Consider the following 15,640-nt stretch of genomic DNA (forward strand, 5'->3'; position numbering starts at 1 on the left):
GTTTAACGAAGCCCCGTGGTTTGATTGTCCCGAATATTATACACCGCTGCGTCGCGTCGGTGCAAGAAAGATGAGCTATTTGAAGTAGGGAACGTAACATACATACGCGACTAAATTCATAGCGACGTTATCTATCTTCCCGCGCGGTTTCGGGCGCAAGCGGAACGAAGTGGCAAAAAGTATTGACGTCAGAATGATATTATATAAAATCGAATATGTAATTACTTTAAGTAATTATGCGACTTGTCTTGTGTATTAAATGAGTTAAGGTAAACGATTCATTGATATTGAAATAAATATATACAGGGTGTTCGGTAAATACCGTAATAGCGCTTAAGGACAGATTTCCGAGATTTTGAGATGAACATACCAAAATGTTGAAGGTAAAATTTTTTTCAAAACGTTTTTCAATTATAAGCACTTATAAAGTCAGTGAACTTATTTTTCAAAGAAAAAAATAATCCGGAGGTCAATAAAGGAAGGAATATAATTTTCTTATGCATTAAATGTATATATATAGGTACTTAATAAAATAAAATTTCTAGAACATAATTTTTATTGACAATTCTTTTTAATGTAATATTATAGATATAAAATTTTAATTAAATGCTCAAGTTTTACGATCTCAAAATGAATACATGTACTTTTATAAAAGAGTACACCTGGTACCTTAATTACGAATATTTTTGCTGATTAAGTATAACATTTTTATAAGATATTCTATATTTTTAATGTATTTAAACAAAATGTAATGGTAGCACATTATGTAATACGTACCGATATCCGATGGAGAAATAAAAATCAAATTGACATCGATTAGATGTCACTTAGACGTCTATCAACGTCTAATTGACGTCGTCTGATTTTTTTTTTATTTCTCTCTAGGACATGTAGCGTGGCAATCTGTCTCGTAAATGACTGCAACGCCAAGCTTTTTTTTCGATTTGAATTAAATTTTTTATACACCCATCATATGACGTTATTTTAACTAGCACCTATATAAATTTTTTACCTCAAAAACTATAAAAATAATTATTTAAAAAATAAAAAATAATGATATCTGTTTTACTTTTTTCGAACTTTTTTTTAATAAAAGCGGGCCTTTAATTCATAACACCCTTTTCTACCTTGTAAAGATTGAAATACGAAGACGACAAATCTGTGTTACATTTTGCTTTCGTATAACAAATATAGGTAATGAATATCGTGATTTATTCAGATATAGTCCAGGTAATTATTTGACACGGAAAAAACTACAACGTTTCATTTAGATTGTTCCCTTTTCTCATGTTCGCGCGGTGTAGTCGCAAATTACAACTAATTTAATACACGCTCCAATTAATGTTCGATACCATTCGTGCGTTTGATTACGTGGAGTGGAGTATTGGTTCACGTACGCGCGCCTTGTAATTACAGGGCCGGTTACAAAATCACGGTGATCGACAAATCTGAGAAAGACTGGTGGAAAGGCAAATGTCTTGGTGGCCGTATTGGTTATTTTCCAAGTGCGTATGTTATGCGGGTGGAATCTGGTCAAAGGACTCTTCAGGTCACACGCAACCTGCAGCTGGCTGATCAAACTACTCTGCTACGAGATCAGGTATTTATGTGCGTTGCATGTTGTTGAAAATTGTTTGAAACGGTCCGTGAATTAAGTATTTGAAAAGAATGACATTAGATTTTCATTGCTTTAGTTTTACTCTCTCATATTAAATGTTTATCAGGAGTTAAATTTTATATCTAAAAGATTCTTTTAAATATAGGATAGAGCTGAGCTTTTTCATTCATTTCTTGTAATAATGTTTATGTTTCTGAACAGCACATATTGAACATTTGAAAGTCATGCTTGTACTCTTAAGGAACAATCATATGATTGTATATATATTTAGAAAGTAATTATAAACATATCACTATAAAGAGATACCGTTTGCTATCCCCCATGATACTTTGAAACTGACGGAATAGCTCCGCCCTATCCTACTTTGAGAGAGCGAACGCAAAAGTTCAATCCTTTCGTTTCGTTACACAATGTATACATATGTAGATCGTGATCCAAGTGGGCGAAGAAATGGACGGGGTGGCGATGGTGAGGTGCGCAGCGGACGTGCGTTCCGCCGATCACACTGGCAAGGAGGGCGACGTTCTCCACAAGGAAATTCTCTGTCCCCTTAAGTACCTGCAGGAGGTGTGACAACAGCCTTATCATCACCAAGTCGTACGCGGTGGTAGCGTCATTGTGAGCAACGAACATCGACGTTGCACCGATATGCGTGATCGTTTCTCGATGCGTCGTCACGTTACCGAGAAGTATTACGATTGTCTGCAATGCGCCGAACAGTGTCGTCACGTGGACAACAGCAACCCCAGCGGCAGCGGGAACAACAACAATAATTACAGTAACAACAATAATGGCAAGAACGACGGCGAGGCCATCGCCGTCAATCATCGGATTCGCGGTAATTATCATCTACCATCCTCGAGTGCGGAGTTGTATCTCGACGAAGAGAGACCGATGTCTCCCGACGAACTCAGGAGAATTCGGAGCACGAAAGGCAGTCTGAGCAAATCCTTGGCGAGGCATCAGTCCGCGCACCCGACGCCAGCCAAGAAGAGATCCTCCCTGGCACGACCGGTTCGCGTTCACGACTCCTTCGTGCAGCCGAGACGGCCGATGGCCGAGGAGGACGGTTATCAGGATCCGCAACGCGATCAGCAGACGTGCAAGAACCCATGGTGGTGGGAGCGTCGGGATCAGCAGGAGCCTAACACGTCGAGCTACACCTATCATCGCGACACCGAGGACGGTAATTCCGGTTGGCCTATTCGACTGCGGCTCGAGCAGATGCTAGAGCTGACGCTGCCGCAGACCAAACGTAAGAAGAAAAAGAAGAAAAAAACGGCGACGGCGACGATGATGCTGATGAAACAGCAGCAGCGCGGCAGGCACGGCTTCAAGGATACCGAGAAGCTCCTCAAGGTATTCAGCATTAACAATGTGGACCAAGATAATAGGTACAACGTCAAACGATGTTCCGTCATGTAGAGATTAGCGTAAATGAGAGGAAGAAAAAAACAATGAAAAGAGAAACAAAAAAAGCGTGTAACAAACTTCTTAAGGAAACACCGTAGGACTTTGCAGATACGCTTGTATCTGGAATCCTGCTTTCGGGCGTTATTCGCGGCCGGGTAGAGCCGCAAAGATCAAAGCTTCGAGTTTGTTTTGTGGTACTGTATTTAATCACATTTTCAGTTAAGTTTTATTTTATTTTAATTCTCTGTTTCAGTTATAGAACGTGAGGAAGGACAAAGTCGGGAAGTGTCGCAGCGCGACGAAAAATCTCCCGTGTGCATTTATCTTCGTTTTTTATTTATCTATTTCAGTTTTGCTTATACATATATGAAAATTGTCTGAAAGTTTTATTCGTGTTGTTCACGTTAATGGTCGCGTTTAGCACAACGTTTATTTTGCAGCTGTTAAAAGTTTTCGTCGTGCTGATTGGATTGCACTTTTAGAGAAATAGCCCTGTATCGAAAAAAACTTCCATCAGTTGCAAAGTACACGTTTTGCTAACGGCGACTAATTTGTATATTTTGAGTAGTAAGTTATTTTTGTAGTAACAGTGTTAGCTAATTGAAAGGAATTGCAAGTATTCATTATTATTTCCCTATTTTTTTAATAATTAATTCTTTTAATAATTTTAATAACTTTTCTAACAATTTTTCTAATAATTTGTAATTTATTTAAATTATGCTATGTTTTTTAATCTTCAGTCTTAATTTTTTTTTATTATACCGTCATAAAAATGAGTATCAATAATGAAAAAATCGTTACTATTACACAGCGATTTCCGAAGTGTTATTTTTCGATAATCATCGTGGCTTCGATAATGCGCAAAGCACTTAGAGACAGAAACTGTTTCCGTTTCGTTCTTCCTAGCTACTTTCTCAGTTCGAAGATAGAGATTATTTCCTCTTAGCTGCGTATCTGATCCGCCGCGTATCTACTCCGGCATCTCGAGATCCAATACCCCTTTATTGCTTTGATCGGGCATTTTTACTTTTATAGGACGAAGTGGTCAGTGTCGCGACACAAAAGAAAAAGCTTAGTAACGAGCGACTTATCCACTATTACCGCGTTGCAGGGTGAAAAATATCGCTTCATCGCTTGGTTTAAAAGTTGAGATCCACTTTATCTCCGTGCAATCGGAGCTAATTAATCGTTCGTACCCGCATTCGCGCAAAAGTGAACCAAGGATTAGCGAGGAAGCGAGAAAAGAGAGAAAGTAAAACCAATTTCATTCCACTAAACTGCCTGGGATCATCGCGGACGCTTAATCGCGAGCTCCTCTCAAGTTTCGCGCGACATCACCACTCCGAATAATTTTTTATATCAAGAAATAACACCGACCGTATATCGGTCGGTGTCGGGCGTGAAAATTATTCACGGCGGTTTTGCGAATCGCTTGTTTGCCATTGGAGAAACGAATGGATGAAGGAAGTATATCACAATATAAAAATATATATTTACGATATAAAAACTAGTGGCTACTAGAAAATAAAATTCTAATGCAGAATTTATGCTGCTGCTTCCAGTTACGTATTTTAATTTTAAAAATATATATATAAAATACAAAAAGCTAAGATATGAAACATTTTTATTTCTTTTTTAAGATGATATTTGTAATAATAGTTAATTCTTAACAACGAGCCGTTTACTTGACCTTTGACTTTAGTTTATATTATCGCGTTATTAAATTAATGACGAACACGAAGTAACTGGCAAATAACAGTTTATATTTGAGAATAAATAGGAGATGTTGTGATATACCTCCTACGTTCACTTAGTTCTTCGAGTTGTCTCGTTAACAGCGGTCGTCCAGAGAAGAGCAGCAAGTACCTACAAACAATGGATACACACGCGTAATCCAAGTGCCATATTACGTCGCGGCAGCATTAAAGCCTATAAAATCTAAGCATTTGAATGAACGTTCCAGTATTATGTACACAAAACAAGGTGTGTGTGATTTGACGTAATTCGTGACGCGATGATTCGAGATACGCACTTCCCCTCGTCGTGTCGTAGGCAACCCACAAGCATATAAATAAATAGATAAAGCGGACCCTTCTTCTGTCCGCGAACGAACATCATGATCAGGGAGAAGAATCGATTCGCATGAGCTCACTGCGCGTTAAAATCGTAAGAGCGATGAAAGTGAGTACGGTACTAATCTCGATCGGATCTTATAAAGAACCTTGTCCATTTTTATGTAGATCCTTTGTATTCTAGTAACGAAGCTCAGCTAAAATAAAATATTATATTAGTGGATAAAAATGTTTCATAGACCTTCTTCCCATGTTCTGAGATATATCGAAACTTTGAACACGCGTTTGCACGTTGTAACTTAAAATATAAAGTTATTTATTTTCTGATATAAACTACCGTAATATTTTTATGCATAGAATAACGAGATGAATCAATTGATGTAAATAAAACGTAGAACAAGGTGATACAATTTCGAACATGGCACAATTCTGAATAAAATAAGATATGAATTTAATTCTCGAAGTTTTGAATTATACTATATATTTAAAATTATGTTACCATCTTACCCTAGTTATTTAAAAAAAAAGCAACTTTTATTTATTGGTTGTCTTTTTCGGTGATTTGCTAATTTTATAATTTTTTTTCAGTGAATATCCAATAATCTATTCATTCCTTTATCAAGTATACGATTCATTACTAGATGCGAGGAATTTAAAATAGGCAACGTTCTTTGTAATAAACTGTTTTTAACGCTTAAGTTTTAATTCATTTCTGTCGTTAATTTGCATTTTTTTTATTCGTGACCACGAAGAAACGATCGAATCCTGCATTTTCTTTACAGAAATTTAACTTAACTGGTTAGTTTAATGAAAATTACTTATTTTGATAAGAAACACACTGCTTTTAATAATCGAGTAATTAATTTATATCTTCTAGTATTAAATTTCTGTAAGAGATAATTAAGATGATATTTTTAAGAAGCATTTACGAAGACTCCATCGATTTTATGCGCGTGGACTCGCGAATCGAGATGAAATAATCATAGACCTAGAAATATTAAGTGCTCGCTTAAGTGGGATTAGACAAGTATCGTTTCGTTATATGTTATCTGTTATAATATATTCTCACGAGTGCCCTTCTTTTGTTAACGTAACTCTATCGAATTACCAACTATACCGTAGAAGGACATAAAGTTATTGACGAAGCTACCACTCCCAGTATTTTGTAAAAAGTAATACTAGTTTTTTGCCGATATTCATAGTTGGTTTTAAGGCATTCTAAGTACAGTCTTAAAATGTTACAAACCAATCACAGAACTGTATTAGTATCTTAAAACCATTTAAGATATTAATACAACAAACCACTTAAGACTACTTAAGACAGTTTTGAAGTAGAAAATCGACTATGAATACCGACCTATAATATGGGATATGATCCACCACAGCGTTCAGCACGATCAAGATGCGCGATCAGTAGATTGCGAGTTAAATAAATCACGATAGAATGATCAGATTTACCAACGATTCACTACGTGTGCGTATCTTTTATGATTTTATTTTGGATTCACTGTGTCGAGATAGGAGAGGAGGTTTGACTCGAACCGGCGTGAGAATGGCTGCGGATTATTAACTGTATCTGGTTTGACGCAATCTTCGATGTTGGATATGTTAACGAGTCTATAGTTTACAGGAGAAAGAACCTTTGTTATACACCCGTGCAAATATATCGTTTGGCCGGAAAAATAGACTGCACGAAAAAATATATTATCTATATAAAAAAAAAATATATATATATATCATATATGTGAATGTCTCTATCTATGTGCAACTCTCAGTTTTCCATTTTTCTATCCTTCATCCTTTTCAGATTCAACGTCTTCTTACTTATCAGCGAATATAAATTAATAAAATAAATCAACGGTTTAAATTCCGTAAAACTTTATAGTTCCTATCTTCAAAATTAGATGATAATATACAACTTTTTTAATTTTACAAGAATATTTTGTCATGCAAGTAATAACTGTGTAAACTGAAAGTTTTCTTACATTGAAAGAAAAATGTATTAAATTTTGTCATAAATATTTGTTTGATTAATACTAATCGAACATTTTTTTACTAAATATAAATTTATTGATACAAGAACTATTTATTTAATTTAACTATATCACTTTTTTATTTAGTAAATATTTATTTACCGCAAGTAAATGTTAAGTTTAATCAAATATTTGTTAAAATTTAAATAAACATTTTTCTCTATACATATATAAAATAATAATTGTACAAACTAAATTCCTATAATACGATTTTATAGTATATATATATATATATAAGTATTCTTTACAGGATGAGCTTATCTCTCGAAAATAATAGAGAAGATTTAGATCAAACGATTTAAATAATAAAGCAGCGATATTTTTTTTTATTATCCTTACGTACAATACATTTGAAGTGTCAGCATCACGAACCTCATTAAAATTCTGCTGTTAAAAATTTTCTCGTTAAAATTATAATCTTGATAACTCGCGCTCATCGGACAATACATACAAATACGATCATCGCAGTCAGCATCTGAAATATTCTTTCCGAGCTTTCTTCGGATATTGATATAGATTCGAATTTCGATTACTGTCTGAATCGAATCTTCGCTCTTTACAGCTTATATTTAGCTCCTTTAACGATAGGATATTTGTCGCCGTTGCAAACACCTCGGAAATCGTCCAGAGACAGATCCACAATCGCCACGCCGCCGAGACCCTTGGACTTCACGAATGCTGCTTTGTTACCAGCGGTGTCCGGATCCTCGTAACCTGCCCAGAGCCCCTCAGTTCCAGTTTCACCATTATAAGACTGATAAGCGTAGCTGCCGTACTTCTTGGATGGGTCACCGACTCGTCTCAAACGTCCTGCCGCGTGCTCGGTCAGTTTGGAGCACATTTCGGCGTAGGACAGCAGTCCTGGTTCGTTGGTGTTAGGCCCTGGGGCACCTGGACCTTCGGTCACGATGGGCGGCACTCCGGAAATCTGGCTGTCTTCCGTCAATTTCCACGTGCGAGCGTACGTAGGAATACCGACGACGATCTTGCTGCCGGGAGTTCCATTCTCCAACCAGTACCTAGGAGATTGCTTTTGTTATTCCGATGTTATTCTTATCAAGCTGTAAAAGCGGTGCGTTGTGCGAAATGTCTCCGCTTTTAGTGGACAAGTTAGGGAGGCACCCAGTATAAAAAGGAAATTTACATAAACGTAGACATAATCTTTTAGCTTTTGATATGTTAAGATTGATGAATATTTACGAATGTTAATGTTCAGACCGATATTATAAACAGTAATTGACTTGATAAAAAATGAATTATGCATTATATAATTTATTTAACTCACAAATCATGAATTAAGCATAGGAGAAAGTAGACTTGAATATATGATAATTTAATGTAGAAAAATTGAGTAAAATTAAAAATGGAAATTGCACACAAATTTACTAGGCGGGGTATGTATGCTGTATTTTATACATATATTAAAATTAATATAAGTGCATTACGGGAAGAAAGGTATGTTTACCTTGCTGCAGCGTCAATATTGTCTCCCTCGTCTCCGTAACTGCCATAAATTGATTGCGTTATGTTAAACTATATTTCGCGACGATACGGGAAAATAATGGAGACGCGTTGCAGCAAAGGAGCAAGACTCTTACCTTGTCGCAACATCGATATTGTCTTCCGCTACACGGCCGTAACTGGCATAAATTGGTGATGTAAAGTCGGCTTCCTTCGGGCTGCGCTCTGGTGTTTTTTGATCGAAAGCGAAAAGATGTACGGCTTCGATGTTGGGCGCCAATAATCTGGCGTCGTAATACACTGTCAGAAAAAAACATATAATCATGTTACTTAGAGTTATGAATACCCTCGACAGAAACCCAATATCTATATAGGAGTACTGGCCAATTTAATACTGAAAAAAAGTAATTAATTACTTATTTTAAGTATCACAAGTATTCAGTGCTTTTTCAAATAATGACCGTTTTCCACACGGAGAGAGTGATTTTGAAGTATTTAAAAATTTAAATAGATACGTATATGAAAATAAATAATTATTATATGTATGTGTTGGATCATCAAAATAATGATGTAGCAAATTCAAACATGGTAAGCAATGCTGCAACAAGTTTTAACATTCTAGCAACATTCTACATTATATTTTTTATCAATCTAACAAAATTATTTTCAGATTTGCTAAATTCTTCGATATTTCAGCAAAACACCATTCTTTCCGCGTGCAGTAATAAATTGATTTCTGTAAGGGACTATTTACTATGGTCATTTTAGAATTACAAACAATTATATTAACATATAATGTTATATTATTAATTTTATTGTTATTATCCATATGTGTGGAATACTAACCGGTAGAGTTAACGTGAGGCAACACCGTGAGAGTCAGAGTTTTGAATCTCGGTCTAAGTTGCGCCTTGAGGTCACGGACCAAAATTGTAAAACCATCGCGATGTTCCTGTTCCTTCTCATCTTTGAATTTACCGTAACCCAATTTTCTCTTGAGTCCATGCCAGATGGACCCGAGAGTGCTGCGCTGTTTTTTAGGTCTGACCGGTGGAAACTGCCATGCCAGGTCAATTCCGTCAAAGTCGTAGTCGTTTAGCAGCCGGTTTACAGAGTTGATAAACTTCGTTCTACCTTCCGAAGTCTCAGTCTATCGATTTCAAAAATTTCATTCTGTTTAATTCTTTATTTTATTGATTTTTCGCTAATTACTATGATCTTATTTCGTTTCTGAATGTATCCTATGATTACTTTAAATTAGATATGAAATAATTAAGGTTTTGTTTTATTATATGTTCTTTCATTAAATATTGAAAATTGTCACTTGAAACAACAGAATATCATAACACCGATATTGCACTCACCAACACGAGGTATTTGTGTTCCTCATCGTAAGGATCGGAATTTCCTCCGATGCTCAGATAAATCTTTAAGTCGGGAAACGAACGCTTAAACTGCGTGGCAAGTCTGTAATAGGAGTAGCCCGAACCAGTATCTAAGCTCGGCGAACCAGGAACAATCTCGAAGTTGGAATTGATATGAGCATATCCGTAGACAAGGTGAGTACAAAGAGATAAAGCAGATCTGACGTCTTCAAGTTGGAACTTTGCTGGACCTTTGAAAATAAAAAAAACTTAGTAAACGTAAAACGAATATCTTGTAAATAAACAATTGTTTTTGCTGAAAAATTGAAGGCTAAAAAACATAAAAAATCTAATTCTTATACATTTATAATTTATTAATTTGTAATATTCGGCTTCTAATTATGGATTGCCATGTGGAATATGTCTACGTTGTTAGATTTACATTGCTCTTTGCGGTGTGTTTGACTTTAACGTCTAGTTCAGCACAAATACAAAGTGCCGATATAAACTCTCCAATAAATACAAGCCAGAGAAGTTTCAACGTAGAACTTATATTAGTTATAAATATCTTAAGATAGAAAATATTATATAGTAAAAGGACTGAAAAAATGTTTATATATATATACACATATATATATTACTTTCAAAATTGTTTTAATTTTTAAATGTTAGATATAAACTGACATTTAGTGATAATATAATTTATATTAAATATATTATTAATGAAAGCCGAATTCACAAAATTGATATTTAACGTTTGCTCTGTTGTTACTTTTAAAATCCGAAAAAAGGCAAATAAAAAGTTATCTAACTATGGAATTTAAAAATTCCATAAATGACTTACTTTTGTGACTGGTAATAGAAACACACATAGTTATTCTTAATTTTACTATCTAAAAAAGTATAACGTACGTTTTAATTTTTATTATTTTTCTATAATAAAATTAGCAAACATTACACCAAATATCTTAATTCCTTCTCATTCTTTATTTCAAATTTCTTAAAAAGTTCATATATGTTTGATAGCTTCTAATTCCCAAGAAGCAATTCTCGAGAGAATTGTATGAATATTTCAACAGGCTTTATATGCGTCTCAAGAGTATGAGTAATGAATATAACTAGCTCAAACGACCTCACCTTGCCTCTCGTAAGCGGTACTATTCCAAAAGCAGACCACTTTGTTGTGCTCATTAGGATCTGCGCTGAGCACTGCCTTGATGCACAGCACCGCGAAAACGGCCAAAAGTAACGTCTTCATCTTTGCTGTCTAAAACCATAACGAATTGAATCCGTAATTAATCTAATTGATCGAGAGTAAATATTAAATATACATCGCTTTGCATTGGCCCAATTATTAATAAATTAATGCAATAATATCTTTATCCGTGCAATTTTTCTAAAAACGAAAATACTTTATATTCAAAATGACATTATTATAATATATTATTACGATTACAGAGAGAGTTCAACAAAGAAATATATAGAAAATCAAATAATCTTCGAGTACGAATACAATGAATATATCGAAAAATTTCTTATTCTGCTTTATATATTTAACTCTTCGTTGTTTTAAGAATTCAATTTCATCAAGCAATATTTTATTACTTTCTATTTTTCAACATAATAATTATTATGTAACACTCTACGATTTTATTCAATATTAAATAAATTTTGTATGCCTTTTATATTAATGATTGATTATTTCCAATACTTTCTATTTGTATCTTACCTTCAGTAACGAAAGGAGCGTACTGGCGTTCGCTTGCTCTTAGTCAGGGACTTTGAAACCTCGATCCGATCTTCGGTTCGCGTAGTGGGGCCTAGGAGATATTACGAGTCCCGTGATCGTTCGTAAGCAAGTTTCGTCGTTGTACTAATAATACATATATGTATGTACAAGGTGGTCCATATGCAATTGTTATAAACTGTTTGCATGAAAAATCATTGAAAATAGCGACATCCGTATCTATAATTTTCATTTTTAGAATTTCAATACAATTAATAAAATTCCAATTTTGTTCTAAAACAATTTAGAGTTTCTAATCAAGGATAATTCTAGTGATTAATAATCAATAGTAATGAAAAAAGCACAAAAATGAAAATGATATTGATATTTCTCTTTTAATTCTCAGATAAGAATTTTCCAAACTCTCATAAATTGCAAATATTTCCAAAAGTGTGATTTTTTAGTAAATCACTTTGTAAATAATGCATATATTGTAAATCTTCGACAATGAAGTATACCTTGAGAGAATTTACCAGACGTACGATCCAAACTCACGCACATAAAGCCTTCAAGGTCAAAGTTGCAAAAAATGTCGCTAAGAGAGACAAGTCGACGAGCAAACGAAAGAAGCTATCAACTGTGTATTATTAGTAATTATCGCGTGTTTCTCATGAATCAAATGATAACCAGGAAATTAGTTCAAAACTTATCATTGTAGCTGTTTTACGAACGTGACATTTAATCTTCTCCACTTTTTTTCTTTCAAATCTCTTTGTAAAAAATATATATTTATAAAATACAACTTATAAATAAATACATTAAAATTTTTATTAAATTCGATCCAATATATTTGACAAAAAAGAGAGCAACGCGGCAAATTTCTGCATCCTGTATATATCTAGGATAAATCTCCAAGAAATAGTGAATTTTGAGGGCGAAGTTTTATCCCTGTATAGGCTTTGAAAGATCGATAGTTGAAGCATACATAAATGATCTGCGGTGGTTTCCTACTCTTATTCCGAGATAGCCCGTGCATAAAACTTGCATGTTTACATTCACGAGTGTTCTCTGATTTGCAAATGATATTAATGCGGTGTTGGTTGCGACTCAGTTTACACCTTTGCTCGATCAGCTAAAATCGACAGAGTCGAAACATATTCTGCAAAACAATTATTCTTGCGGAAAGTCGGTGAATCATAAAGTATCGACGGAATTATTCAACAAAGTTACGTAAGTTTCTACAAAGAATGAAAAGAGTAGTTTGACTAAAATATTTAAAAATTTGGTTAAATACAGATCTGAAATTAATTTCATTGGGTCATTGAAATGATCATGTAGGATACTCAAACATCTGTAAGCAACGTTGCGAAAGCTTTTTGATATTCTAGTAACCAGTTTGCGCGTCCTACATAATTATTTTGATGGGTCAACAATTATTTTCCAACTAAATATACTTCTATAAAGTTGTTTTTCCATGTTTATCTTTAAATTCAGAAAACGTTTTTATATAATGTAGTAATAATATATAATATAATTAGATTTATTATACATTACATTCACAATATTTACATTTGACGCAATATATATTAATATAATTATATCTATTACATTCATGTTGCATTTTTTGGTCAAATATGTCCAACCTATTTATTTTAACTCATATTTTACATCTACTTTTGATGAACCTCTGAATTTTGAATATTTATAGGATTTACAATTTCACTGAATAGATTCCTGTTAATTCAATTCGCCTATTTTTTACACGGGAAAGTGACTCACAGTGCGGTCATGCAACCTTGCGCGAAGGTCGCTAGTACGTGAGCACTTTTAATCTATGAGAAGACTCATAAGAGGATAATTGAACACGACCACTTGCTATATTCGTAGATATATGCGCTGACGTGAGCATCTTGTCTAAGCACTGCAACGTGACTGCATCTTATCTGCGACATCTTCAAAACATAGGAATATGCTACTTATGGCAAGTCTCGTCAAAATAAACTTTCTCGAAACAAAAATCTCCGATATATTCTATTTATTACATTTTAATTTTTTATTCAATTCCTTCAATTAATGATGAGTAAATGCATTATAATTTAACAAATCAAATGATTTATATATATGTATAGTATAGTTTAACATTAAAAAAATATTTCTCTTCCTTTTAATAATAATCCAAGTGAAAAAAATTTTATCTCTTTAACTATATATAAAATGATAAAATTTATTATTATCCGGTGATATTTATTATCAGATTTACCTCTTTTCGTAAATTATTAATTATTAGAAACTAAATATTTGTCTGGAAAGTGTATTACCTCTGTCAAAATATGTATCAGATAATTTTTCAATCAAATTAATGACGAAATAATTGAAACGTTCGTGCAAACTTCCTTTTAGCTATTCATTGGATTCGTTGGGTAACGCGGGCTGTAAGCGAGTGAATTACTGTAGAACATTTGATAGCCAGGGGAAATTATCGAGTTAAAAAAGATTAAAACGGCGATTCGTGCACGCACGAATCTAGAGTATGTTTGCGTTCTTGATTCCGCTGTAAGAGTCTGTCTGAAACACGGTTCACCGAGAATAAGGTCCGCGATGATAACTCGGGCAAAAGGTTACTAAATAAGTAAACTGTTTCTCTTATATTCTGGGCGAGAAACGTGAAAGCTACATGTTCACAGTACTTTCACATATAAACAATTTTTCTAGATCTTACGGAAATACGGATATAAAAAGCACGGAAATGCAAAGAGCAACAAAAGAATCTTTTTGTATTAGATTTAATATTGTACAACTAAACAATTAAAAATACAATGCTTGTTGCATTTATTTATAAATTGCAAAATTGTCCTAATTTTAATATATATAATTAAAATTAGGACAATAGTTATGATTTCATCAAATAAGAAGAAAAATGTCACAATCTGTTTTAGAAATAAATATAGAAACTAAAAGAAATTTAAATACGAAAATTTAGATAAGATATTATGGTACATATTTATTAAAAATATATTAATTGGAATATATTTAAAATTAAAATTAAAGTTATAACTGGATCAAAATCATCCTTTATTTATGATAAAAATTTCTATAAAATAATTTATTTAATAAAAATCTCAAAATATAAAAGTAATAATATTACAAATATTCGAGAGTTCGTATTTTCACTAAGACGGCATATCTCGGACAGGTTTGGTTACATTTTTACGCGGAGATTACTCCGTATCGTGTTCCACAAAGCAGACAAAAATAAAATGTTTTATGTGTTGCTACACATATACATACATGTATTTATTTATATATCGATTCTGAGAACCGATAAATACTGTAAGATTCTGATGTCACTTTATATGTGTAATTCTTTGTACGAGTCATAATAGTTGATAAAATAATAACATTTAATACAATTAATAATATAACACAATTACGTTTCGATAAATATGTGTATACATCATAATATAAATAATTCTATATAAATGATTAAAAAAATCATTGAATAACCAAATTATATATTTATATAAGATATTCCACTCGTTACACATATATTTTCGAGTGCATTATTCTTTCATTAATCTGAAATCGATTTTTCCATCTTACAGAGCGAAAGCGTCGAGAGAGATTTATGGAAACCACTTATCGCAGCTCTCTTCAATTTTTAATACTGTATATCTTTGCGATTGAATCAGAATTGAAGTATTAAAGTAAACTCCTAAAAATAGTTGAAGAATGTAAATCTTGTTATTCCCATTTGACCCTCTAAAATCTTAAGAAAAAAGTTCTTTTCTTCATTCTTATAACTTGAAAATTATTGAAAAAAATTAACTTCAAATTATGTTTATAATACAACGTGCATAAAGTATACGTAGCACATTCTATGCATTTATAATATATTTTAAGTTTTCAAACTTTTAACGTGCATCTATAAATAATATACTTATTAATTTCTAAAA

General features: G+C 33.2%; 2 protein-coding genes across 3 annotated transcripts; one reads left to right on the top strand and one right to left on the bottom strand.

The window, feature by feature from the left end:
- The first annotated feature begins 2,178 nt into the window (after positions 1-2,178).
- On the top strand, positions 2,179-3,212 carry LOC108781004 (GATA zinc finger domain-containing protein 10-like). The gene has a single exon (XM_018548863.1). The coding sequence runs from the start codon at positions 2,267-2,269 to the stop codon at positions 3,041-3,043; it is 777 nt and encodes a 258-aa protein (XP_018404365.1). The 5' UTR covers positions 2,179-2,266; the 3' UTR covers positions 3,044-3,212.
- A 4,227-nt stretch (positions 3,213-7,439) lies between these two features.
- Idgf4 (Imaginal disc growth factor 4) lies at positions 7,440-11,228 on the bottom strand. Of its 2 annotated transcripts, XM_018548679.1 has the most exons (6): positions 11,099-11,228; positions 9,962-10,212; positions 9,444-9,747; positions 8,735-8,897; positions 8,602-8,640; positions 7,440-8,155 (listed from the first exon to the last, which is right to left on the bottom strand). In XM_018548679.1, the coding sequence occupies exons 1-6, from the start codon at positions 11,217-11,219 to the stop codon at positions 7,693-7,695; spliced, it is 1,341 nt and encodes a 446-aa protein (XP_018404181.1). In that variant the 5' UTR covers positions 11,220-11,228; the 3' UTR covers positions 7,440-7,692. The 2 variants fall into 2 exon arrangements, with proteins under 2 accessions (XP_018404181.1, XP_018404182.1); XM_018548680.1 differs by lacking the exon at positions 8,602-8,640.
- Between the last annotated feature and the right edge of the window lie 4,412 nt (positions 11,229-15,640).

The sequence above is a fragment of the Cyphomyrmex costatus genome, unplaced genomic scaffold (genome assembly GCF_001594065.2).
Source record: "Cyphomyrmex costatus isolate MS0001 unplaced genomic scaffold, Ccosl1.0 scaffold75, whole genome shotgun sequence".
In the NCBI taxonomy this organism is placed as follows: domain Eukaryota; kingdom Metazoa; phylum Arthropoda; class Insecta; order Hymenoptera; family Formicidae; genus Cyphomyrmex; species Cyphomyrmex costatus.

Bases quoted from the DNA above. Each gene is read 5' to 3' on its own strand.
- LOC108781004 (XM_018548863.1), top strand. From the start codon at position 2,267: ATGCGTGATCGTTTCTCGATGCGTCGTCACGTTACCGAGAAGTATTAC.
- Idgf4 (XM_018548679.1), bottom strand. From the start codon at position 11,219: ATGAAGACGTTACTTTTGGCCGTTTTCGCGGTGCTGTGCATCAAGGCA. The intron at 8,641-8,734 runs GTAAGAGTCTTG...AATTTATGGCAG, and splicing joins AATATCGATGTTGCGACAAG to TTACGGAGACGAGGGAGACA. The intron at 8,156-8,601 runs GTAAACATACCT...GCAATCTCCTAG, and splicing joins AATATTGACGCTGCAGCAAG to GTACTGGTTGGAGAATGGAA.